Consider the following 27,500-nt stretch of genomic DNA (forward strand, 5'->3'; position numbering starts at 1 on the left):
GTCCCATGTTTGAATGTATTTTGTTTTGCTGTGTTTTGTTTTTGTTTTTTGGGGGGTTATTTGGGGGTTTTTGTTGTTGTTGTTTTTTTTTTTCTTTTCAAAGATGAGGGTCATTTAAATTGATCGATATTTGAAGGACGAGTTTTCTGGCCAAATTTTTAAATAGGGTTTTTTTTCCTTAATAGTTCAATTAAAAGTCTCATCCAAACGCAAGCCCGTGACCTCACTGGGAGGAACATTTCCAAATGCGTAAATTATACAAATAAATATAACAATACATAACATAGAGGTGATTTACAAGGAGAAAAAAAAATAATCTCCCAAAATGGTAACCATACATTTGACTGTTTCCCTCTCAACCACGGACTCCGACAAGGGAAAGGACAAAAACAGGTAATCTCATTCAAAAAAAAAAAAAAAAAACAGTGACAAAAAATAAGTAGGAAATCAGAAATACACTGTATAGGGGTGTAGACAGGTATACGAACGAGGAAGTGTTGGAGAAGGCGAGAAAGGGAAGAATATTGATCGATACCATCAGAAAGATGCAGTTACGGTTTCTGGGACATGTGTGGAGAAGAGACGGAATAGAAAAGTTGGTAACATCTGGGTTGATCGAAGGAAAGAGAGCTAGAGGAAGACACAGAATGACTTATCTAAATAACCTGAGAATGACCAAATGTAACTTAAAAAGCAATACAGATTTCATGGGCACCGCAGAGGATCGTGATTCGTGGAGACAGCTGACCGGCAACGTGCTCAAGAGCGCAAGCCACGATGGATGATGATGAGGGGTATAGAAGACCCAGTAAGTAAACTCCCTGCCCACTGTGGAGAGGTCAGGAATCCCACCCAGCCCACCCCATTACTTCAGGTTTCACAGACCTCAGGGATAGAGTCCCGCTATGAGTGGAGCACAGTTGAGTCCTTGGAAAAGGCTCTTTACTATATAACATTCTCTCACAATAAATCAAGTATTAAATGAGTACCTGGCCATATAAACAGCATTTTAATATAAAATAGTGCCTGCTCCACTCACTTTTCTGAATTAAAAATTCACCCCATACACCGGAGCATACTCAATGTCTCAATCGTTTCTATGTTATATGTTTGTGTTGAGAATATTGGCTATTAAGCTTAACTGCTGGTCAAAAATAACTTCGCGATGGTGGTGGGCGAACGAATCGGCGGTCTCAGAAGTGGGTGAGAGAGGGATCTAGAAATGACTTGGGTTTGATACGAATATTTTTGTGTTCGTGGATAGTTCACACGGTAGAGCCACGCTCTCACCTGCCAGGCGGAGTTGTCGTACCAATAAGGTCGCAGGTTCAAACCCCACCACCGCCGCGAAAAATTTTTATTCTCTATTGTCTTCTGGCACTTTTCTACTCACTTCATATCTTATTTTAATATATCCTAACATGATGTTGAATGTCGATTTCATTTTGTAAAACTTGCATAGTTAGTGTGTTCGACTGTTGTGTGTGTGTGTCTGTTTGGCTCGGTACGAGTGTGTTTATGGTTTGACAAGTATATTATTGTAAAGCGCTTTGAGGCTTCGGCATTTAGTGCTATAAAAGAACACTTTATTATTATTATTATTATTAGTAGTAGTAGTAGTAGTAGTAGTAGTAGTAGTAGTAGTAGTAGTAGTAGTAGGAGGAGGAGGAGGAGGAGTAGAAGTAGTTTTAGTATTATAATTAATATTATTATTATTATTATTATTATTATTATTATTATTATTATTATTATTATTATTATTATTATTATTATTATTATTATTATCATTAACAGGCGTTATGTCTTCTCATTCATGCTAAGTGCCGCTGTTGGCTATTATGGGCCTGTAGTAAAGCGGTTTGAGCACGTGTCGAGGATAATATTGTGTAAAAAACAGAACACAATGATAATAATATCAACTACGCTGTTACTAAAATAATTAATTATGCCTTTTCCGTCAAGACATCATAAGATATCGTCGCCTAGGCATTCCACGAAGGAATATAGATAACTCATCAAACAAGATGTCTGATGTCAAAAGGAATCACCCATGTTGTCACAGTGAGCAAATTAGGATGAAAAAACGAAAGTGCCTGAAGCGGGACTCGAACCCGGGTCCTTCCGGGTCACAGTGAAATGCCTTAATACTCGGCCACTACGCCCCCCACATCGTTACTAAAAAGTTGAAAAACGCTGAACCAGTTGTCGAAAGCCATCATCATCATCATCATCATCATCATCATCATCATAATTCAATATTGCCATTCATTTCATCATGTATAAATAAAAATCCTGCCTTTATCTTGGATCGGGTCCAGAGCCTGTGTTTGATCCGCAGACGACTAATCAATACCAAAACCCAGGTCCCTGGACAATTCAAGAACGCGCCAATAAATGAAATATAGGAACCGTCGAACACACAGACGATAAAAACGTATACATATAGAACACCACAAGAATCGTGGTGATGGTGGCCCGGGGGGGTGGGGGAAGAAGAGGAATAAAATGATGATTATTGGAACAAAAATACAAAATAATATTTATTTTTAAAAAATCATCATCAAATTTACAAATGCATAATAGCAAACCAAAGATTCAGTCAGACAGTGAAGAAGAAAAAGGGCCAGTCGGAAGATATCCTTAACAGGAAGTCGAGCCAGACATTTTTAATTGATTCTCGCTACTTCAACCGCAAAAATCAGAATATTTGATATGAAGCTGAAATCCATGAAAAAAAACGTCAGGATAAGTATGTTTTATGTTATTGTAGTAGTAGTAGTAGTAGTAGTAGTAGTAGTAGTAGTAGTAGTAGTAGTAGTAGTAGTAGTAGTAATAGTAGTAATAGTAGTAGTAGTAGTAGTAGTAGTAGTAGTAGTAGTAGTAGTAGTAGTAGTAGTAGTAGTAGTAGTCGTAGTAGTAGTAGTAGTTGTAGTAGTAGTTATAGTTCTTCTTCTTCTTATTATTATTATTATTATTATTATTATCATTATTATTATTATTATTAATAATAATAATAATAATAATAATAATAATAATAATAATAATAATAATAATAATAATAATAATAATAATAATAATAATAATAATAATAGATCTTTATTGTCCATAAATATGGCAATTTGTCATTTAGTTACACTTGTTATAATGTTATACGATAACTGTAAGATTGAACAGATATTTCACTCCTACTTATTTTCTCTCTCTCTCTCTCTCTCTCTCTCTCTCTCTCTCTCTCTCTCTCTCTCTCTCTCTCTCTCTCTCTCTCTCTCTCTCTCTCTCTCTCTCTCTCTCTCTCTCTCTCTTTCACACGTGCGATATACACAACATAAACATATTCATTTCGTTTTCAATTTGTTACGATTGTGGCAATTCGACACAAAAAATTATCATCATTATCAATTGGTCAGTTAATCTTACATTAAATAAATTAATCAGTTAATCAGTCAACGAATCAATCCTTGGTTTTTCTGTACCATATGAAATATTCAAAATTTTTATTGCTGATGGAGGAACGAACGTTGATTTATATGTTAGTTCTACATTTAATCTGACAAAACCTTCTCCCAGATGGTAAAAGACTAAATTCACGGTATAAAATATGTTTTTTATTGTTGGTAATTGAGAATGCTTTCCTTTCTATTGCTTTTCCATGAATTCTTTCTACTCCATCAAGAGGATGGTTTATTATTTTTGATGCCTCTTTGATAGATTTTGAAATTTTTGATTTATCTTTAAGTCGGCATCCTCCAAACCATATGGTGCAGCCAAACGCAATTACACTTTTAATCAATGAGTCATAAACTCTTAACATAGTTTTCTTCCTTACTTGAAATGTTCTCAATTTCCTTAGGATGTATAATCTTTGGGCAACTTTCTTAGATATTATATTAATATGTTGAGAGAAATTGAGGGAACTATCAATGGTTATTCCTAAATATTTAAAATAGTCAACTATCTCAACATCATCTTTACCGATCGTCACACACTTTAAGTCGTTTTTATTTTTTACACCAAACATCTGTTCTTTCGTTTTTTCAACATTTAATTCAAGCTGATTTTGTTTACACCAATCGGTGAATATATTTATTTGTTTGAAATAATTCTTTTCGGTAACTTTATCTTTTAATAAGCCAAGAATAGCAGTATCATCTGCATATTTCACTATAAAACAATTTTCAAAGGATGGTCTGCAGTCGTTGGTGTATAAGATGTACAGGATTGGGGAACTCACACAGCCTTAGTATTATTATTATTATTTAAGTATTACTGAGAATTGAAAATTCGTAATTTTCCATAAAATTTCGTAATTGGCCATGACATTTGTCTAAAATGCGTGTAAAATTACGAAAAAAAATCGTAAGATGCGGCAGGTATGCATTGATGTCATTCATTCAAAGGTGAAGTTATGTGGTCTTTTGGTAAGACACTCGCTCTCGGATCGGAAGGTCCTGGGTCTCTCTCTCTCTCTCTCTCTCTCTCTCTCTCTCTCTCTCTCTCTCTCTCTCTCTCTCTCTCTCTCTCTCTCTCTCTCTCTCTCTCATCTATAAAATTCTTAATACAGTATGAACAAGAAATAACTAGAATATTCTTTTCTTCTTTGAATCTAATAATAGCATCACGTACCTGAGGGATGAATAATTTGTAATCGAGGGGGGAAGGGGAGAGTGTATTTCGGCTGTTTCCTTGTTATTTATCTTTTATTCAAATTTTATCAACAAACAAAGCAGATCTAAAAATGTCCTACCACCCCCGCACCTTTTCCTCCTCTATCTCTGTCAGGAGTCCCAATAACTTAGTTGGCAGATCCCTCACTTCACATGCAACGGGACCAAGATCAATCCTGTGATTTTATTTTTCTGACACCCCCCCCCCCCCACCTCCCCAACTGCCCACCCATAAGTGATTGGGTGGCTGGCTGGGTCTGTTAGACCTGGTGGAAAGTACTTTGCGATAGACTAGCATCATCTGATCATAAGGGTAGCAAGCAATTGCTATATTGTCCATTTAACGCTATAGAAACCGGGGACAGACTCCAGTTCTATGGACCTTATGGCTCTGAAGGACTACTTCATCCTGTCTGAAAAAAAAAAAAAAAAAAAAAAAAAAAAAACAAAAAACAAAAAAAAAAAAGGAAGCTAGATAATCTTTAATGCCAAACCGATAATAAAATCAATAATCATGCATTCAAAACTCGTTTTATGAAATCTCTTAATACAGTTACATGCTTGATTGACCAGTTGGCAGCATGTGAAACACATATACAGAATAATGATCCATTGTGACAATTAAATGCCCCCGTCTGTAATGAAAACAAAAACAAAAACAAAAACAAACCAAAAAAATTCCCAGAAAAACTAGCCAAATTAAATAAGACCATAAGTCAGGGCACTCAAGTGTAGCCAACAGCCTTCAGCAGTCATGACGTCACTTCCCTCGTAATGACGTATAGTAGCTTAGCAACTGGCTCTAAACTATCGGAACAATGATGGCGGATGCTCTTATGAAATACTTCTCCAACGAGCATTCTAAAAGTGTATCCCGAGGAGAAAAACATTATAAATCTGATCATGTTTTGACTTATATATACATTCTGATCACATGACACGTGAAAACGGTCTAGCCAGCATGAAGAATAAAAAGTAACAATTTTCTTTGTTTAGAACTAAGCTGCTCATTGCACAGCGAGGTGAAATCAGACTATTGAATCCTATTTCATAGAAAACAATTCTGTGTTATGAAAACAAGATTTTTGTTGGTTTTCATGAGCATTAGTAGTAGTAGTAGTAGTAGTAGTAGTAGTAGTAGTAGTAGTAGTAGTAGTAGTAGTAGTAGTAGTAGTAGTAGTAGTAGTAGTAGTAGTAGCAGCAGCAGTAGTGGTGGTATTAGTGGTGGTTGTAGTAGTGGTGGTAGTAGTAGTAGTAGTAGTAGTAGTAGTAGTAGTAGTAGTAGTAGTAGTAGTAGTAGTAGTAGTAGTAGTAGTAGTAGCAGCAGCAGCAGTGGTGGTTTTAGTGGTGGTTGTAGTAGTAGTAGTAGTAGTAGTAGTAGTAGTAGTAGTAGTAGTAGTAGTAGTAGTAGTAGTAGTAGTAGTAGTAGTAGTAGTAGTAGCAGTATTAGTAGTAGTAGTAGTAGTAGCAGCAAGAGTGGTGGTATTAGTGGTGGTTGTAGTAGTTGTAGTAGTAGTAGCAGTATTAGTAGTAGTAGTAGTAGTAGTAGTAGTAGTAGTAGTAGTAGTAGTAGTAGTAGTAGTAGTGTAGTAGTAGTAGTAGTAGTAGTAGTAGTATTAGTAGTAGTAGTAGTAGTAGTAGCAGCAAGAGTGGTGGTATTAGTGGTGGTAGTAGTAGTAGTAGTAGCAGTATTAGTAGTAGTAGTAGTAGTAGCAGCAGCAAGAGTGGTGGTATTAGTGGTGGTATTAGTGGTGGTAGTTGTAGTAGTAGTAGTAGTAGTAGCAGTATTAGTAGTAGTAATAGTAGCAGCAGCAAGAGTGGTGGTAGTAGTAGTAGTAGTAGTAGTAGCAGTATTAGTAGTAGTAGTAGTAGTAGCAGCAGCAAGAGTGGTGGTTGTAGAAGTTGTAGTAGTAGTAGCAGTATTAGTATTAGTAGTAGTAGCAGCAGCAAGAGTGGTGGTATTAGTGGTGGTTGTAGTAGTAGTAGTAGTAGCAGTATTAGTAGTAGTAGTAGTAGTAGCAGCAGCAAGAGTGGTGGTTGTAGTAGTTGTAGTAGTAGTAGCAGTATTAGTAGTAGTAGTAGTAGCAGCAGCAAGAGTGGTGGTATTAGTGGTGGTTGTAGTAGTAGTAGTAATGGTAGTAGTCGTGGCAACAGAGTAACAGCAAGTGCAGCAACCACATTATAAAAGTGATAGTGGTAAAGCAGTGTCAGTAGTAGTTTATGGTATCATAAAAGTCCCTATGTTTTGTTTTGAGTGATCGACATTATTATTGAACTCTCCTGGCGAGAGGAAAAAGCCATTCATGGCTATACCCCATATGTGACCCTTCGTCTCAAAACGGCATTATGTCGGGATGGACCAGAAGCTACAAAGTCAAATTATAGTTAAACTGGTCAAAAATATGAAACGTTGGTATTTAGCACAGAAAAATATGATATTCCTTCTCCTTCATAAAGCATATAAACTCAACTTAAACATGATAGTTCTGGCTACAAATTCCATTTTCAGCATCTTAATCATCCCGACTTAATACCGTTTTGAGACAAGAGGTCACATATAATCAAAACCTACAAAAAAAGGCAGCAAAACTGCCTACCTTGACAGCTACTCTATTGCACACAGCTTTGGCAATACCAAAGCCAAGATAGCAAATACCCCATTTCATCAAAACCTACATAAAAGGCGGCAAAACTGCCTACCTTGACAGCTACTCTATTGCACACAGCTTTGGTAACACCAAAGCCAAGATGGCAAATATCCCATTTATGATCAATAATAATAATAATAATAATAATGCTGAAAACTTATATAGCGCTATAACTCCGAGACACCAGACTCTAAGCGCTTAATAATAATAATAATGATAATAATAATAATAATAATAATAATAATAATAATAATAATAATAATAATAATAATAATAATAATAATAATAATAATAATAATAATAATAAAAATAATAATAATAATAATAATAATAAAAATAATAATAATGCTGAAAACTTATATAGCACTGTAACTCCAAGACACCAGACTCTAAGCGCTTAAATTACAAATTACTTTGGCTGAAACATAATCATTTACGCACACAAGCACACATACACACACACACAACACAACACAACACACAACACAAACCAAATCTATCTTGCTTCTCATACCATCTACTAAAATCGAAACAGATATGTTTTAAGCGAACGTTTAAAAATAGACAAAGATAATTTTTCATGAATGCTCTGCGGTAAGGCGTTCCAAATAGAGGGTCCGAAATGAGAAAAGGATCTCATTCCATCATTTTTCCGAATTTAAGGGACAACTAGTTTTGTGGAATCACTGGCCGAACGTAAGGGGCGGGGTTTTGAATATCTTTAAATTAGTTCCGAAAGGTAGGAAGGGGCAGTACCTTCAAGACAACGATACACTAAAATACAAGCTTTGAATTTAATCAATACCTACAAAAAAAAAAAAGGCAAACAACATCAAAACTGCCTACCTTGACTGCTACTCTATTACACACAGCTTTGGTAATCCTAAGCCAAGATGGCAGTTCCAAAAGATGAGTCAAAATATCCTCATTTAGCTCCAAGTTCGAAAGTTCTCCCTCTCCTTTGAAAGTACTCAGATTAATTTTATCCGATGATAAGTTCTTTGTGAACCTGAAAGACACAAATATTCAAGGAAAATGAGAAAAATAAATAAACACACGAATACTGCACAAAAGACAGCACTGTAATTACATAAATAAATAATTATTAATATAATACATTCCCTTTATTCATCACATAAGGGAAATTCGTCTCTAGGGTCCATTCCAAGGAAAGACTGTGTGGCTATGTGGTCTAGTGCTATGACACTCGCTTTCGGATCGGAAGGTCCTGAGTTAGAGCCTCGAGTTCGGCGCATAGTTGAGTCCTTGGAAAAGGCTCTTTACTCACATTCTCTCACCGTACTCAGGTGTAAAATGAGTGCTGTCTTTGTCTGAATAATTGTAATATCGCCTAACAGGCATCATGTCCCGTCCTACATGTTAAATGTTGTTGTTGACCAGGGACCCCTTGTAAAGCGCTTTGAGCACATTTAGTGGATATTGCGCTATATAAAGCTCAATTTTTTTAAAGGCTCAACCCAGGCATCAGCTGCAGTGCAGCGCCGCAAATTGAGAACAAAAGAGTGAAAATTAATCCAAACTGAACAAGATGCCGGTTTGCATCAAAACGAATATTGCTTGCCAAAATCTTTACAGTTACAGGGTTGCCATATGGTTTTTGTTTCAAGCAACTTGCTCATTCTGTGGTGCACTAAGAACAATGTTTACAACAACTGGTTTGATTTTACCATATATTTGTAAAATGTTGCAATAGTGGACAGGAAACTCAACTTCAGTTAATTGCAACTTTTCTGGTAATCGCAACATTTTTGCCTAATAATGGTCTAGCATAGCATAGAAAATGTGTTGCTGATATATTATATTTACAATGTAAAATGTATAACTATCTACCTAGATTCGTAATCTAAGAGTCATTTGACCAACGTCCAAAAAGAGTCTTCAATCATTAATCTACATATTGTAGAGTGGTAGTATTTGTAGGAGTAGTAGTGGTAAGTAGCAGTAGTAGTAATAATAATAGTAGTGGTAGTAGTAGTAGTAGTAGTAGTAGTAGTAGTAGTAGTAGTAGTATTAGTAGTAGTAGTAGTAGTAGCAGTAATAGTAGTAAGTAGTAGTAGCAGTGGTAGTAGTAGTAGTAGTAGTAGTAGTAGTAGTAGTAGTAGTAGTAGTAGTAGTAGTAGTAGTAGTAGTAGTAGTAGTAATAATAGTAGTAGTAGTAGTAGTAGTAGTGGTAATAATAATAATAATAATAATAATAATAATAATAATAATAATAATAATAATGATAATAACAACAATAATAATAATAATAATAATAATAATAATAATAATAATAATAATAATAATAGTAATAATAATAATAACAAAGCTTTTATCTGTGCTGCAAGACAACTGTGGAGAGTCCTCAACTCTCCTTATGATGTTTTTGTTGTTAAAATTATTTCATTATTGCGTAGTTATTTTATGTCAATCTAATGGTTTGCTGATGTACTCTAAGACATCAAATAGCATAAAATTAACTGTGGATTTACAGGCACTACTATATAAATTATTACATTTGAATCAATGTAAGATTCCTGCTCGTTATTGCAGTAAATAACTTGGATATAAGTATAAGATGGTAATAAACGATATAATAATAATAATATAATAATAATAATAATAATAATAATAATAATAATAATAATAATAATAATAATAATAATAATAATAATGATAATAACATACAATAATAATAATAATAATAATAATAATAATAATAATAATAAATAATAATAATAATAATAACAATAAAATAAATAATAATAATAATAATAATAATAATTAATAATAATAATAATAATAATAATAATAATAATAATAATAATAATAATAATAATAATAATAATAATAATAATAATAATAATAATATAATAATGTGAAGAAGAAGAGGAAGAAGATGGAGAATTAGTATTATCATCATTGCCATTGCCATTATTATTATTATTATCATCATCATCATCATCATCATCATCATCATCATCATCATCATCATCATCATCATCATCATCATCATCATCTTCTATTTGTCCTTCAATTAAAACGAATTTCTGAGTCGTTCGTATACATGACAAGACAAAGTCAAAGGATAAATTATTGTGGAGAGAGATGATACTGACACTGACCTTACTGTAAGTCTGATACTGATAGACGGTCTACCCTTTTTTTAGTTGACAAAAAAACTTCTGTTTGTGACAGTGTTGTTATTTTTGTGCATTACTTGATCATAAATGATTTTTTTGTAAAAGTATATAATTAACTTAATATTAAACAAAATCACAATCTGACAATACGCAATTCAATATACTCCATCAGGAGACCACCACACACACATTACATATATTTTGATCAGATAGCTAGAATCACCATAAGATCTTATATTTAGGTACTTACTTTGATAAGTGTTTTAGGATTTGATTTTTCAGTAGAGAAGCCATTCTCTACCAAAAGATATTACAGAACCGATAATCTATACAATCGGCACCTCTGCATTTCTAATCAGTTGATCTCAATTCATCCACTGCATCATCGTAGAGGTAACCAATCGCCATCTTTGTAATCAATGAATGTTTTTGTCTCTTATGACGTTTACAATAATGCGACTTAAAAAATATTTTTATTCATTGCAAATGATAAATATCGGAAAAATAACTACTACATTAGTAGATTCAGCTAAAAATGTGACATTCGGACCACTAATTTTATATTTTAGACTGCAACTGTATTGTCAACAATAATATGTATTCTAAGTGGACAAAGAAAGACAACTCTTAAAATTATATAAATTTCCTGAGGTTCTGCTAAGATTAAACAAAATTTAAATTTATAAATTTCATTATTTTTCATCAAAATATACCTTTCTTCACATTATGTGATATTGTTTAAATATAATTCTGTCTTATTTTATTAAGCATATTAAAATCAAAGTTTGATTTACTGCATAGTTTCCAATCATTTTACTTGTAAGAACCTTAACTGGAAGTGATATCGGTTTCCTATTTATTATTGATTTTTTGTTTATATTTCTGAGTGTGAATGGATGCATGGACCGACCGGAAGAATGAAGAAAACAACATAATTTGGAAAGGTATAAATCTATGTTGAGTGATTATGATTAAATTAAACGTTTCCTTCTCGATAGAATAACGTATCAGTGATTATTTTCAACCAATTAGAGAGTCAAGGTGGGTAAGAATTTTCTTGTGGTCCTCAGTTCCAAAAAAGTGGTGTTTAGTCGCAACGATTCTTTGTTGACAATGATGACAATGACAATGGCAATGGTCATGAAATTCATGGATGAGGAGAGGTTTGTTTGTTTTGTTTTGTTTTTTATGGGAATGAGATTGGGGCTAGGACTTTATATGAAAATGCTTAGTTTGTCATTGTCATCACATTTTTTCTTTTGTTTTTGTTGGTTTGTTGAGGTTGTAATTGTAATGTGATCGGCTTGTATATTTGCAAAAGAAAGGCCTCACGGGCACGGGCCCATCACTGCAAATGCTCAGTTACAGTCCAAAACAGGGACAGTCACAGATTACTTTGGCGAGCGAATGCATTCAAAACTGTTTTGAAAGTTTCCAGTAAGCATTCAACGTCCGTTACCGTTATTGTTATTGGTGACCGGACATTCCAGGCATTTATTGTTTGTAGGAAAATGCTAGAGCTATGTTTCAGTTTCATTCAAAATGAAACATTTATCTATCTCTGCTGTCATCTCTAAATTGTGACTGTGATGTTTCCATCTACGTCCGGAGAGTGATAGAGCAAATATAGCCGAAACATCGAAAGGAAAAGATAGAGTAGGTTAGAAGAGGATAGAAGATAGAGGGTTTCTGTTTGTAGGCTTCCCTCTAGATCAGGCCGATGCAATGAGGCTAGCCCCAACGAGAATAGGGAGAAAGAAGGAGAAAACTGTGTTTCACGGCTTGACAATGATAGAGAAATTATAATAATAAAGGAAAGGGAATCAAGATTAACGATAACAATACATATATTACAGAAACTGATTTTACATCTACAACACAAATAGGAATGATACAATTCTAGTTCTCCATTCATTCTGCTTGTCTTTTTCTCCTTCCATCCATGAATATAGAACACGACAGCACATATAAAACATAAAATAAAACACAACCGCTGTACGCGGGATCATGTCCAGTCCAGGAAACTCGAGAAACTCTCTCTCCCTCCTCGTGCAATGCTTTATATAGCAGTGGTTCAAACCCCCTGATTGGGTGGTGACAAAGTTGATACAGAGCCATCATTATCTATTTATTACAATTAACTGAAACTTCCATGGAGTGATTTTATATAGACTACTGGAGTATGTAGGAGTAAAAACCTATCACTATTACTATTACTTACTTGTCCACCTTGGACCCAAATGATCTTGATAATTCCAGACCAGCTCCCAGCCTTATATTATTAGTCAGTAAAATAATAATATTAGAGAAGATTGTTGCCACTTGACTGTAGTGCTTTATAACTAATAATGATATGTTATCAAAGTCCCAATCAGTATCAGCCTGCATGCCTTTTCATAACACTGAAACCATACTGTAACATCTCAAAAATGACATTGGTGCTCTTTTTTGTGATGGCTACAATGCTATGCTTATTTTTACTTGAGTTAAGAGCGGCATTTGATATCATGATACTGATACAATCAATCAGGAGCGCTGGATCTTTACGGGTTTCATGGAGTGACTCTTGATTGGTTTGCCAAGTATCCTAGATTTGAGAGACAGTACCTGTCAATAGCAGTAGAATTCACTTCTTTGAAACCATCTCCTCTGATATATGGTGCTCGCCAGGGAACTGTCTACTTTATAAAAATTCCCTTCATTTTTTGTTTTCATTTTCTTTATTTATCCCATAAGAAAAATTAGTTTTTAGGGTCTATTCCAAGGGAAGACTGGAATAACTCAGGTATCAGCTTTAGTGCAATGCTACAAATTGAGCTAGGGTAAATTGACAAGCTCAAGGCCACACAATGCAGTAGGTATTCAAACTCTGTACCATTCGAGTATAAAGCAAAGATTATACTGCTGAGCCACGCAACCCCTCTGTGATATAATATATAAATGTTCGATCCGTTGTTGCCTTTATGCTGACAACACACAGCCTCTGTTTGCCATCAATCCATCTACCTTCCACTGATTGCATTGGATAATGCTGAATCCTGTGCATCTGCAACAAAAAAGAACTGGATGGATTTCATTTAATAAGATTGAAATTTAATCAAAATAAAAGGATTAATTTTATCCAGTGTGATGACATGAATATGGCCAGGAGAAGATTTCCTGTCAACACTGGAAGTGTAAAACATTTGTGTGTAGTTTTTGACAGTAATTCACAATGCACAATCATCTGTTCTGTTTTGTTCCCATACGAAGCCTCTCCATTTTCACTCTTTTGTTGCTATTTTCACGATCACCGGCTTCAGGCAGCCCCTACCATTTTCTACAAAACACATTGTAATTGCCATCTCAGATATATTGGAGAATATGAAAGTTATTAACACATTGAAACCACCGATTATTTCTTCTATCTTTAGTCATCTTGATAGTTATAATTCTTTTTTGATGTAGAGTCACTAAGGTTAAACCGGCCTCTTGGCAAAAAGTCGGCCACAGCTTACTTCTGTGTTTACTTTTGCTTCGTGATAATCTAGATGCATAAAAGCATTGTTCCGAAAATCACCCTATTGTCAACCGAAGGGTTCTATCATTTTGTGTAGACAAGTGCCAGTTTCAGAAATGACAGTAACCCATCAATTTCATTGATTTTTCTCTCAAAACATGGGTAACTTGATCAATAGAACCAACACAGAAAATTATGTGTAAACCTAAACGTTTATAATCTGATCAAGAAAATCGTGTGATAACTAGTCACCCATTTGGCGGTATAAAAACAATAAGAATGGTCAGAGAGGTGTCGATTCCATTAACGTTACTGTTTATAAACAACCAATTATGTTTGTCAGAGCACGTGTGAGGGTGTGTCACAAATTTCATGTTTTGATTGGTCAAAAATCTACTGGTTAATTGAAATGCTGAGTGTGAAATGTAACATTTTTATATAGACCTCACCTCAAAATTCAGGTTTCACGGTGATTTCCGAAATTAAGGCAGCGTACAAAGTAAGCCACATCTAAGATAATGGGCTGAACAAGTGTGTATGAAAGTTGCCAGACAAAGCAAGCAAGAAAAATAGAAAAAAAAAAACCCCAAAAAAAAACCAGTTGACCTCGACTGGATGGACGGGAGGGGGGGTGAGGGAATCTCGACTTCACTGGGGATCGATCTCAATCCCTTTGCCTGTGAAGCTAGTGCTTTATCTGCTGAGCTATCAGGACCCCTACTTGGCAACAGACTTGATTCCAATCCAAGGGTTGTAAAAAATATATAACAAGTGAAAATTAAGCTAAATGGACTAATAGCCATGAAGATCAAAACTAAAATAAATATTATATATTATATCGGGTGCAAAAAAAAAACCTGTAAAAGTTTAGAAGCCTGTGCAGCCTCCAGACTATAAATGATACAAGTATGAAATTTTACCACAATCAAAGCCAATTATTTAAATTTGTGTATACAATTTTTCAAAAAAATATATTGAAAAAATTTAATTCTGCGATTGTTTTAATGACTACACCGCAAAGATGTGTCATCTCAAAGATTTTGGTCGTAATTTTTTTTATTTTTATGTGCAGCTTTGTGGTCTTGTGGTATGGCACTCGCTTTCCGATCAGAAGGTCCTGAGTGCAGGCCTCGCTAGGCGCATAGTTGAGTCCTTGGAAAAGGCTCTTTACTCACATTCTCTCACCGTACTCAGGTGTAAAATGAGACCTGGCCATTAATAGCGTTTTCTTTGTCCGTAAAAAAATATTGTAATATCGCCTTACAGGCGTCATGTCACATCCTACATGTTACGTGTTGCTAGGGGACCTTGTAAAGCGCTTTGAGCACGTTTAGTGGATATTGCGCTATATAAAAGCTCAAGTTTGTTTTTGTTTTGTTTTTTGTCTTTCGATCCCTCATTTTTCTTTATGTCTGATCCGCACCATTATTTCCCACAATCCAAAGGGTTTTCTAACGTCTTTGATAGTGAGTCAATCCCATCATGCATTTTGAATTGACTCTTTTCACTCTTGTTTGTGTGTGAAACGTCGTACCAGTACCACCTTTATGAGCCGTCAATGACCAAATGCTGTAGTCCATGGGGTTCAAGTCAGGGTACATTGGAGACTATTCGTCTTTGGAAATAAATCAAGTATGATTTCTGCTCGTACTGCAAATACGCTTCAACAGGTGTAACGTCACTTCCCCATAATGACACATGGTAACTTAGTCACTGGCTCTAAACTATCGGAACAATGGCGGATGCCCTTATGAAATATTTCTCCAACGAGCATAAAAGCGTATCCAGGGGGAAAAAAAAAAACATTATAAATCTGATCATGTTTTGACTTTTACACATTCTGGTCACAAGACATATGAAAAGTTCTAGCCAGCATGAAGAATTAAAAGTGACGATTTTCTTTGTATAGAACCACCATGGCCACCGTTGCTGGGCAATGTGACATCAGACTATTGGATCCAATTATGTAGCAATGTTAGGGGCTAAAAACTTTTTGCAGACGTTGTCTTTTGATCAGTCATTTGTTTCTCAACCAGACCAACCAACTTCTTACACTAAAACTTGAGCTTTTTTATAGCACAATATCCACTCAACATGCTCAAAGCACTTTACAATGGGTCCTTAGCCAACAGCAACACTTAACGTGTAGAACGAGACATGACACCTGTTTGCCGATGTTACAAATGTTTTTTTTCGGACAGAGACAATGCCAGGTACTCATTTTACACCTCAGTATGGTGAGAGAATGTGAGTAAAGAGTCTTTTTCAAGGACTCAACTATGCAATGAGCGAGGCTCAAATCCAGGACCTTCCGATCCGTAAGGGAGTGTCATACCACTAGACCACATAGCCACACACTAATAACACTGAACTGCTAAAACAAGATGCAAATTTGAAACTTTTGATATAGCGATTTTTATACAAGTTTGGTATAACCAGCTTAGTTTCTAAACAAATAAAGCATTTTTTATTCGACGTGGCAATAATTAACATAAGGTTTTGTTCTTGTTGCTTGTAAATTTTCATCAAATACTTCTGGTTTTAACTTCGTACTGAAATAGCGTTGTAAATTTTGCCTTTGTTTTATTTTTGAATTTCTCTCACCCTATATATAGGGTTGGTTGTTCCAATTCGGACACCCAAAACGGCTCTCTGAACTTAACGAATTCTAAATGGCAACATACCGAGAGTAATTGTGAAAATAACTCCTCCTCCTCCTTCTTCTTCTTCCTCCTCTAGTTAATTATTTGATTTATTTTTAGTTTTCATTTGTCGAATTATCTCATTTATTCCAGCTTTTAATCCATTTATATATATATACATACATATATATATATATATATATATATATATATATATATATATATATATATATATATATATATATATCTTGTGTGTGTGGGTGACTGAGCAGTTGTAGACGTCTTTGTCGGATGTGAAGTTGGTTGTTTCGTTGAGTAATATTATAAAACGTTTTTGAGGTTTTGGCATTTTGCACTATAAAAGAGTATTTTATTATAATTGGATTCAATATTCTGATGTCACGTCGCCCAGCAATGGCGGCCATCATTGTTCTAAACAAAGAAAATCGGTACTTTTTATTCTTCTTGCTGGCTAGAACTTTTCAGGTCTTGTGATCAGAATGTATAAAAGTCAAAACATGATCAGATTTATAATGTTATTTTTTTTCCTCTGGATACGCTTTTATGCTCGTCGGAGAAATATTTCATAAGGGCGTCCGCCATTGTTCTGATAGTTTAGAGCCAGTTACTAAGTTACCATGCGTCATTACGAGGGAAGTGATGTCACGACTGTTGAAGCCTATTTCATAGCTGCCAACTGCCCTGAATAGACTAGGAACTGTCCCGATTTGGCAATCTGAGAAAATTTTCGTGAAAAAATAAAATGGATTGTTTAAGTTTATGTGTGTAGAAATCACCTTTTGCATGTCCAGGGATTCTTTACTTTTTTAACTAGCAAATTAAAACAAGGAACAGACAGAGTTTTAAATTTAGATTATATTAGTCCAAACATATTGTTGTTTTGGCTCATGACGGTTTTGTATATTGTGCCTGAGGGGGTTCCTTTTTAGTTCTTTGAATAGTTGGTTGCTATGTAATTGTTATTTTTATGAATTATTACTATAATTGTTTTGTTTTTTTTTTGGGGGGGGTGTTTTTTTGTTTGTTGTTTTGTGTTTTTATTTATTTTATTTTTTTATTTTTGTTGTTACTATTTTTATTTTTTATTATTATTATTATTATTATTATTATTATTATTATTATTATTATTATTATTATTATTATTATTATTATTATTATTATTATTATTATTATTATTATTATTATTATTATTATTATTATTATTATTATCATTATTATCATCATCATCATAATCACTATCATCATCATCATCGTTCGTCCACTTTCAGTCCTGAAGATTATGACATGTGCATGATATTTTTTATTAATGAAAAAGACCAACTACCAAATTTAATACAGGAATGACTTTTATAGTAATTTTATGGAAGGTAACAAAGGGAAGTCACCCGGTGAATTTTACAATTGAAACCTAAAAGGATTCGCTGGGTTACTTCCCTTACACCACACTCCGTCTCTTATCGTCCGCTCTTGGGAATCCCCTCTCTATTTTTAACCCGATGTCATGTCTATATTTAGACGTGTTGTCACCAACCAGACACCGTGAACAAAGCGTTTTGTTGTTGGCTCGTGGCAGTGTCAGTGTGGTTTCAATCGTTGTGTAGCCAATTATAGTGCATTGACGGTTATATAAATTATACTTAACGTTATATTATAATGAGAAGGATTGTCTCACTGATAAAAAAATGTTGTTGACTTTTATTACTGTCTGTATCGCCGCAGTGTTCGCGTATTCCTGGGTGAGTCTTTGTTTACATCCTGGCACTCACTTCTTGCCTCATACATTAACAATGTTGTTATTGAACTACTCTAGCTGTAGGCTACTCTAGAACTTAGCAGTAAAACTAATAAATAGAGGTGCCTAAATGAGTCAATAAAATGGAGATAAAGATAAAGGGAGTGAATCTGACTCATGAATGAACAACACAAAACAAACGACGTTTGTTTTGTGTTGTTCATTCATGAATCAGATTTACTCCCTTTATCTCCATAGTAGAACTTAGCACACTGGATCCAGATATATGGTCTTGGAGAATGCTATGTTTTGCTCTCAGAATATCTGTATGTATTTGATTAATATGCCGTACTCTGGAAAAACAGGCATTAAAATTTTGACAAAAAAATTCTTAATAGTTGTAGTTGTAGTAGTAGTTGTTGTTGTTGTTGTTGTTGTAGTAGCAGATGTAGTAGTAGTAGTAGTAGTAGTAGTAGTAGTAGTAGTAGTAGTAGTAGTAGTAGTAATAGTAGTAGTAGTAGTAGTAGTAGTAATAGTAGTAGTAGTAGTAGTAGTAGTAGTAGTAGTAGTGATAGTATTAGTAGTTGTTGTGATAGTAGTAGTGGTAGTAGTAGTAGTAGTAAAATTGTAGTAGTAGTAGTAAAATTGTAGTAGTAGTGGTAGTAGTAGTAGTAGTAGTAGTAGTAATTGTAGTAGTAGTAGTAATTGTAGTAGTAGTAGTAGTAATTGTAGTAGTAGTAGTAGTGGTAGTAGTAATAGTAGTGGTAGTAGTAGTAGTAGTAGTAGTAATTGTAGTAGTAGTAGTAGTAGTGGTAGTAGTGGTAGTAGTAGTAGTAGTAGTAGTAGTAGTAGTAGTAGTGGTAGTAGTAGCAGTAGTAGTAGTAGTAGTAGTGGTAGTAGTAGTAGTAGTAGTGGTAGTAGTAGTAGGGGTAGTGGTAGTAATAGTAGAAGTGGTAGTTGTATTAGTAGTTGTAGTAGTAGTAGTAGTTGAAGTAGTTGTAAAGGTAGTAGTAGTAATGGTAGTAGTAGTAGTAGTAGTAGTGATAGTACTAGTAGTAGTAGTAGTGATAGTAGCAGTAGTAGTAGTAGTAGTAGTAGCAGTAGTGGTAGTAGTGATAGTATTAGTAGTAGTAGTAGTAGCAGTAGTAGTAGTAGTGATGGTATTAGTAGTAGTAGAAGTAGTAGTGGTTGTAGTTGTAGTATTGTTATTGTTATTATTATCAATTTGATTATTATCGTTATCAGTATTATTACTGTTGTTGTTATTGTTTCAGGTAACGATTTGACTCCCGTGATGGGTTGAGAGACGGTTCAAGACAGAGAGAAAGCAATACAAGCCTGGGATCGGGAGAGGGGTTTTGGCGTTCACACTTCGCTGAAGTAAGAATAACAATTAACTGGGCTGTCATACCTTTCATAATTCAGTTTGTGGGTGGGGGGGTGGTTTTTTTCTGTTTGTTTGTTGTTTGTTTGTTTGTTGTTTTTTTTTTTGGGGGGGGGGGGTGTATGTTTTGTTTTTTTTTTTTGTTTTTTGTATTTTTTTGCGGGGGGGGGGGGGGTGGGAGTGTTTTGTTTTATTGGGGGGGGGGGGGGTGAAATGATTTTTCTTTATATTTATTTGTTCTTGTTGTTGTCATTGTTTTTGTTGTTTCTGTTTTGTTTGGGGGTTTTTTTTTTTGGTTAAATTATTATTGGTTGATTTTTGAAAAATGTATTAATTATTTTGTTTGTTAGGGGGTTTTTTTTCGACTTTTGAATGCTTGTTCTGTAAATTTATGCAATGATCGTATTCATCCTTGTTTGTTTTTTTTAATGTTTTTTTTTTGTTTGTTTGTTTTGGTATATATCGCTTTGTTATATTTTTTTATCGTTTTTGTCTTTTTTTTTTCTTTAATTGGAATTTTTTGACACAAGCATCATTATATATGTGTGCACACACACACAAACACACACACACACACGTACACACCTATACATGTACATATAAGGTCCGTTTTCGATGAGATTTGGTGAAACATATTAGAATTTTCAATAAAATCATCATGATTTCTTATCCATCACATAATACACGCAAACCATCTTCATGTCAACATTGTAAACACCGTGCAAAGTTTAGTGACGATTGGTCTCGCGGTTTCGGAGGCTCTCTCTCTCTCTCTCTCTCTCTCTCTCTCTCTCTCTCTCTCTCTCTCTCTCTCTCTCTCTCTCTCTCTCTCTCTCTCTCTCTCCCTCTCTCTCTCTCTCTCTCTCTCTCTCTCTCTCTCTCTCTCTCTCTCTCTTGGTGAAGCCCAAGGTTTGATAGTTTTTGCCAAAATAAGGGTCATTTAAGTCGATCGATATTTGAAGGACGAGTGTTCTGGCCAAATTTTTAAATATGGGTATTCCAGCGTACGGCAATATCGCAGACCGTTTAAATTATGGGACCGGTGGCACGAGTGTCAACAAAGAATAACGGTGATCCATCTAACACACAGTCCTGACGATGGCTGAAAAGGCCTGAAACATCGATGTCGACTGACTCCAACATTGTAGTAAATATGAAAATAATAATTCCCTCCATTACTACATGTCGAGCACTATTCGTACCATATTTGTATCCAACACGATTCAATATATATATATATATATATATATATATATATATATATATATATATATATGTGTGTGTGTGTGTGTGTGTGTATGAACCCGTTATCAGTATTTCAAAATAACAATGAATTCATTGATTAACTATTAGTCAGTAATCACAATATTCAATATGTCATTTTCATACATGATTTGTTTTGAAGGGTAGATCATTATTATTTCTATTGTCAAGAATCTCTCGTCTCGTCACGCGTCAAGGCTTTGATTGATCGTGATTGATCTTCATTCTTTCTTTCTTTTCTTTTTTTTGTGTGTGTGTTTTTTTTTTTTGTTTTTGTTTTTTTTGTTGGGGGGGGGGGGGTGTATAGATATATATATTTAACAAAATGGATACATCATAACTTCACAGATGTAGCACAGAAATAAAACGAAGAATTGCAATAGCTAAAGATAGTTTTAATAAAATGAGTCTAATTTTCAAAAACCACAATATCTCAATGACAACAAAACATAGGGTTTTGAAGACCTCTGTATGGTCAGTATCATTATATGGCTGTGAAAGCTGGATAATTACAGAAGACATTAGGAAGAAACTGGAGGCAGCAGAAATGTGGTTTCTTAGAAGGATGTTAAGAATCTCATGGACAGAGAAGAAAACTAATGATGAAGTATTAGAGCAAGCTGAAACTAAAAGGTTATTAATTCGTACAATAAGAAAAAGACAAATGCAATTTTTAGGGCACCTAAATCGACATAAATGTATTGGACATCTTGCTCTCACAGGAAAGATGGAAGGTAAAAAGAGTAAAGATAGACCAAGAAAAACATATTTGAATCGTTTGTACAGCTGGGTGACAAAGAAAGAGAAGAGTAATAATAGTTTTCTGAGGCTATCTGATCAGAGAGATGAATAGCGTACCATGATCACCGATGTCTGGCACAGACTTGTTACTTGAAAAAGAAGAATATATTTAACTTTCATAAATTTGATCTATATTTATTCGTTCAATGAATTTAAAATGTTTGGAGTAGAGTCGTTCTTTTATGAAGAAGATAAACAATATTTTATTCTCCTTCCCACGGGTTCTAGAAGTCAATGTTTATTCTAACCGTCTCGTGATTATATTAAACATTATTCTACCGTTCTGTAATATAAAAAAAAAAGAAATTAAATGTTTATTCTAACCGTCTCGTGATTATAATAAACATTATTCTACCGTTCTGTAATATAAAAAAAAAGAAATTAAATGTTTATTCTAACCGTCTCGTGATTATAATAAACATTATTCTACCGTTCTGTAATATAAAACAAAAAGTAATTAAATGTTTATTCTAACCGTTTCGTGATTATAATAAACATTATTCTACCGTTCTGTAATATAAAACAAAAAGAAATTAAATGTTTATTCTAACCGTTTCGTGATTATGATAAACATTATTCTACCGTTCTGTAATATAAAACAAAAAGAAATTAAATGTTTATTCTAACCGTCTCGTGATTATAATAAACATTATTCTACCGTTCTGTAATATAAAACAAAAAGAAATTAAATATTTATTCTAACGGTCTCGTGATTATAATAAACACTATTCTACCGTTCTGTAATATAAAACAAAAAGAAATTAAATATTTATTCTAACCGTTTCGTGATTATAATAAACATTATTCTACCGTTCTGTAATATAAAAAAGAAGTAATTAAATGTTTATTCTAACCGTCTCGTGATTATAATAAACATTATTCTACCGTTCTGTAATATAAAAAAAAAAGAAATTAAATTTTATTCTAACCGTCTCGTGATTATAATAAACATTATTCTACCGTTCTGTAATGTAAAAAAAAAAAAGAAATTAAATGTTTATTCTAACCGTTTCGTGATTATAATAAATTATTACCGTTGTAATAAAAAAAAAGATAATTAAATGTTTATTCTAACCGTTTCGTGATTATAATAAACATTATTCTACCGTTCTGTAATATAAAAAAAAGTAATTAAATGTTTATTCTAACCGTTTCGTGATTATAATAAACATTATTCTACCGTTCTGTAATATAAAAAAAAAAAAGTAATTAAATGTTTATTCTAACCGTCTCGTGATTATAATAAACATTATTCTACCGTTCTGTAATATAAAAAAAAAAAATTACAAAAAAAAAAAAATTATAATAAATAAATAAATAATAAAGATACGTATTCGAAATTTTTGGCCAGAAAACTCGTCCTTTCAATATCGATCAATTTGATTGACACTCATCTTGGCAACAACAAAAAAAAACCCTAAAAAACAACGACAAAAATAACAATGATCGACCCTGAGACTTTGCTTGGTCCCAGGTTAGAGAGTTATTGCCATAGACGATATTTGACGGACTAGTTTTCCGGCAAAAATTTTAAAAATACGTGTTTTGTTTTTTGTTTGTTTTTGTTTTTGTTTTTGTTTTTTTTTTTTTGGGGGGGGGGGGGGTTAATTCGGATTACGAGAGTATTGATGTAACCGCAGCATTTTCTTTTTTTGATAAAAGTGACTTTTTAGAGCCTTGAGGTCCGTGGAGCCGGAGTTTATCCCGGTTTTCACACCTGTCAACCCATCCGCTTTTGGCGGAATCATTCCTATTTTCACACTTCCTTTTTTGTACTTACTTTATTCCGCCATTGTCTCTAAAATTCCGATTTACAGAAAATGATGATAATGGTAAGAATTAAAAAAGAGCAAAGAGGGGGAGGAGGGGGGGGGGTGAAAGAGATGAAATTCTTTTTTTTTTTTGGTCTCAAATTCCTATTTTCAGGCGTCCTGATTCCACTTTTAGAATGTGAAGGGTTGGCAGGTCTGGGTTTCTATAGCGTGAAACGGACAATGGCAATTGTTTGCTCCCGTTTGAACAGGACGCTAGTCTATCGCACAAAGTACTTTCCGCCAGATCTAACAGACCCAGCAGCTACCCACATATTCACTGCTGAGTGGACGGGGGGGGGGGGAATCTCGACAGCACGTGGGATCCTTTTGCGTGTGAAGCGAGTGCTCTACCATCTGAGCCTTCGGGACACTTTATGCAGTCTCAGGTTAGGTTTGAGTCTTGTGAACAAGTAGGGGTCATGTTGTCTTGGTCGATGGGTATTAGAAATAAGTAGTGATAGCAAACGGCTAGACGCGGGTGGTTGGATGGGAGCATCACCCTTGAATCATATACCTATGATGTTCGCATGGGTGTACGATCCGATAGTGATGTCGTTTCTTCTTCTCTTTACTAGCCTATCCTGCTTCTTTGGTTTGTGATTGTATTTTTGACAGGGGATATTTTTTTCTGTAAATCTTCTGCCCGTTTGTTCTTGGTTATTTATAATTTAGCTTATGATATCTTTAGGTTATGATTTTGATTTACATTTGTACTATTTTTGTTAGATTGCTTGTTTTTTTGTTTCAGCGGTCTCTCATATAACCTCAATTGTGTTGGAAGAGACCTAAAGCAACGAACGAACAAACGGCTAGACGCTGTGGACTGTATGTAAAATAAAAGAAGCAATATGAACAAAAAATGAACACAACAGCTTCGAACAAGATTTCGAAACTTACTAATATCTACATAACTCTACGTTTCTGCCGTTTGTCTAAAATTTGAGGGGTGTATTCGCGTTTTTTATGTATGTATGTATGTTTTGTTTTTGGCTGAAGAAGGATTGTGAGTTCGAAACGTGCCATGTTTGGTACATTGTTGTTTTAGTTTGATTTTTTTTTTTTGTTTGTTGTTCTGTTTTGTTTTTTTTTTGTTTTGTTGGGGTTTAATTTTGTTTGTTTGTTTGTTTGTTTATATTTTTTTTTGGGGGGGGGGGTGAAGCTGTTATAATATTCAAATTTGTATATTAGGTACATATTAGAATTAGAGATATAGAAAGTGAGGTCACTCAGCTCTATGTTATTGTTTGTAGACAGCCATTTGAATGATTAGTTCTCACTGAATTTCTATCAATCAGACTATAAATAAACGTTTTAGGTCGCATAGATTTTGTGTCTCGATTGTACGTTATATCCGGCTGGCGGATGTTGTGAGTATTTTACATAAACGCATCAATACGATTTTCTGGCCAAATTTTTTTTTTAATTTGCCAAAATTACTTTTTTTAAATGTGTTTTATCAGACGGTATTGTTTCATTCATCCTGTTTTGTTGATAAAGGGGAAACCCGAAACGTCCATTTTTATCTGTTTTCGCATATTAAATTAAATTGAAGCTTACATTCAATTTCACATTATTTATCAGACCTACACATTGGGTTCTACTGTGTACAGTTTTCCGTATTGTTGTTGGTGTGTCTTTTCTCTCATTGTACCGTTGGCGTTCCGTACTTGTTCACGACATGGAACACAACACAACACGTGTGTTCCATTTATTATTATATCATCTATAATTTAAACGTCTCGTTTGCCAAACAAAACTTGTTGGATTCTTATAGATGTGTTATACTGTTGCAGTTTTTCATTGGCAAAGATCCGATGCTTTGGATAATAATATGATAGAAATGTGAAAAGGTGTGCCTACTTGAAACTATGTGCATTGCCAGGAGAAAAAAAAAACACACATTAAAAAAAAAAAAACAGATAGAAGTTGAATCTGGCTGATTTTTAAAAAAAATTCGGGTGATTATTTTTTTTTCCATCTATTATTCTTTTTGCTTTGCCTGACACTTGACTGTTTCATACACGCCTTTTCAGTTTAAAAAAAAAAATTCACATATCAGTGCCTGATTCGTACTAATTTGTCACTTGGATAGTATATGCTATTCGACAACGGTGATTATCATCGTCATCTTCATCTTCTTCTTCCTCTTCTTCTTCTTCTTCTTCTTCTTCTTCTTCTTCTTCTTCTTCTTCTTCTTCTTCTTCTTCTTCTTCTTCTTCTTCTTCTTCTTCTTCTTCTTTTCAGATTTTAAAAATCTTACACCAGTGCCTGATTCGTACTAATGTGTCACTTGGATAGTAGGCTATGCACCGGTGATCTTTTATCATTTCTTGTGGATATATTATTATTTGCTTTGGATTGAGAGTTTCTTTTGAGATTTTTTTTTTAATTGCTAACTATTATTGGTCTGTGACGTTTCAGCAAGATTTTTTTTTGTCTTTTTTTTTCTTTTGGCGATCTTTCTTTTTCTTTTTTCCCTTACAATATCCTTCTTCTTGATTTCTTCTTCTTCTTCTTCTTCTTCTTCTTCTTCTTCTTCTTTTTTTTCTTCTTCTTCTTCTTCTTCTTCTTCTTCTTCTTCTTCTTCTTCTTCTTCTTCTTCTTCTTCTTCTTCTTCTTCTTCTTCTTCTCTCTTCTTCTTCTTCTCTTCTTCTTCTTCTTCTCTTCTTCTTCTTCTTCTTCTTCTTCTTCTTCTTCTTCTCTTCTTCTTCTTCTTCTTCTTCTCTTCTCTCTTCTCTTCTTCTCTTCCTCTCTCTCTTTCCCTCTCTCCTTCTCTCTTCCTCTTCCTCCTCCTCCTCTTCTTCTTCCTCCTCTCTTTCACTGGCTCAGTGGCCGAATAGGTGACAGTGATCGCTGTGTCCTTGGGTAAGGAAGGTACTATACACACGTTACTCCGTTCGGATCATTTGTGAGCGAGTACCATTAAAAGAGTGTTGTACAAAAAGGACGCCAAACAGACGATTTGTACTGTATTAAATGGAAATTTGCTTCCATGTGGCCTGCTTGGGGAATAAGATAAACATATTTAAATGTTCATACTTGTTTTTGTTTTTTTTTTGTGCTTTTGTTTGTTGTTATGTTTTGTTTTTTTTTGTTTGATTTTTTTTTCTTGTTTTTAAAAAAATCTATTTATATTTTTATTTTTATTCTTTCAGAAAACAAGGAGGTTGTCTATTGGTTGGATATTTCTCCATTTTACGAGAACAGAACAGAACAGAACAGTGAATCTTCGAAAATGTGTGCTATTCCAACATCCCTTTTGAAATGCTCCTACTCTACTCGTGTCAGGAATGATGTGTTGTGAGATAAATCACACGCTATACTACTACTGCACACTGGAGATTTGGACTGTGTACGAAATCCACAGTCGAAACAACTGTGCCAGTAATAATATTAATATTATATAGGATTTTCTAATTCCTTCTCCAGATATTATTCATTATTTCATTATTTTTTTAAATAAGTCAATGGGTGATAATAGTATTATCCTTAAGTTAAAGAAGGGTCGCAAGTAACGCGTATATCCATCTCTAAATAAAAATAGTTTTTTAATCTTTAGATTTGCCAGTTACTCTGTCTGTGATCGTTGGCCAAAATTTAACATGGGCTGTACGGAACAATTTTGGCCACCCAGCCCTATTTTTGTTTAGAGAAAAGGCAGATGATATTTTAAAATCACAAGATGACGTATAATCTATTCAAGATCGTGTGTCATTTATTATGATGTTTCCGGGTGTGAATAATGATAGATTTTTTTTACACAACTAGTCTTGGAGACTTTCTGATCCAAATCATCATCGCCATTGTTTGTATTATAGACGTGTGTTACAATTTACAGAGAATCTTCTAATTTGTTTCAACTGGTGAGACAAGCAACCCCATTGGAGAC

At 34.1% G+C, this 27,500-nt stretch overlaps 2 protein-coding genes across 8 annotated transcripts in view; one reads left to right on the forward strand and one right to left on the reverse strand.

Annotated features, from left to right (window-relative positions):
• The window catches only part of LOC144978021 (uncharacterized), a gene marked incomplete in the record, with an annotated part of 137,858 nt that extends 126,864 nt beyond the window's left edge, over nucleotides 1-10,994 (reverse strand). Inside the window, 2 exon segments of the mRNA XM_078923471.1 lie at nucleotides 8,159-8,321; nucleotides 10,706-10,994. Of these exon segments, the coding sequence (XP_078779597.1) occupies nucleotides 8,159-8,321; nucleotides 10,706-10,749 (207 nt within the window).
• The window catches only part of LOC144978024 (ligand of Numb protein X 2-like), a 67,788-nt gene continuing 51,238 nt past the window's right edge, over nucleotides 10,951-27,500 (forward strand). Inside the window, exons 1-4 of one of the 7 annotated variants that reach the window (XM_078923487.1) lie at nucleotides 11,078-11,399; nucleotides 15,400-15,586; nucleotides 19,624-19,729; nucleotides 26,767-27,500. The exon at nucleotides 26,767-27,500 is cut by the window's right edge and continues 654 nt beyond it. The gene's annotated coding sequence lies outside the window, so the exon portion shown is untranslated. Of the gene's footprint in view, nucleotides 11,619-15,399; nucleotides 15,587-18,136; nucleotides 18,354-19,623; nucleotides 19,730-26,766 lie in introns of those variants that run through there. The other 6 variants (XM_078923492.1, XM_078923489.1, XM_078923491.1 and 3 more) reach the window with 6 other exon arrangements.

Source organism: Berghia stephanieae, chromosome 8 (genome assembly GCF_034508935.2).
Source record: "Berghia stephanieae isolate SIO BIC M18660-M18661 chromosome 8, UCSD_Bste_1.3, whole genome shotgun sequence".
Classification (NCBI taxonomy): Eukaryota; Metazoa; Mollusca; class Gastropoda; order Nudibranchia; family Aeolidiidae; genus Berghia; species Berghia stephanieae.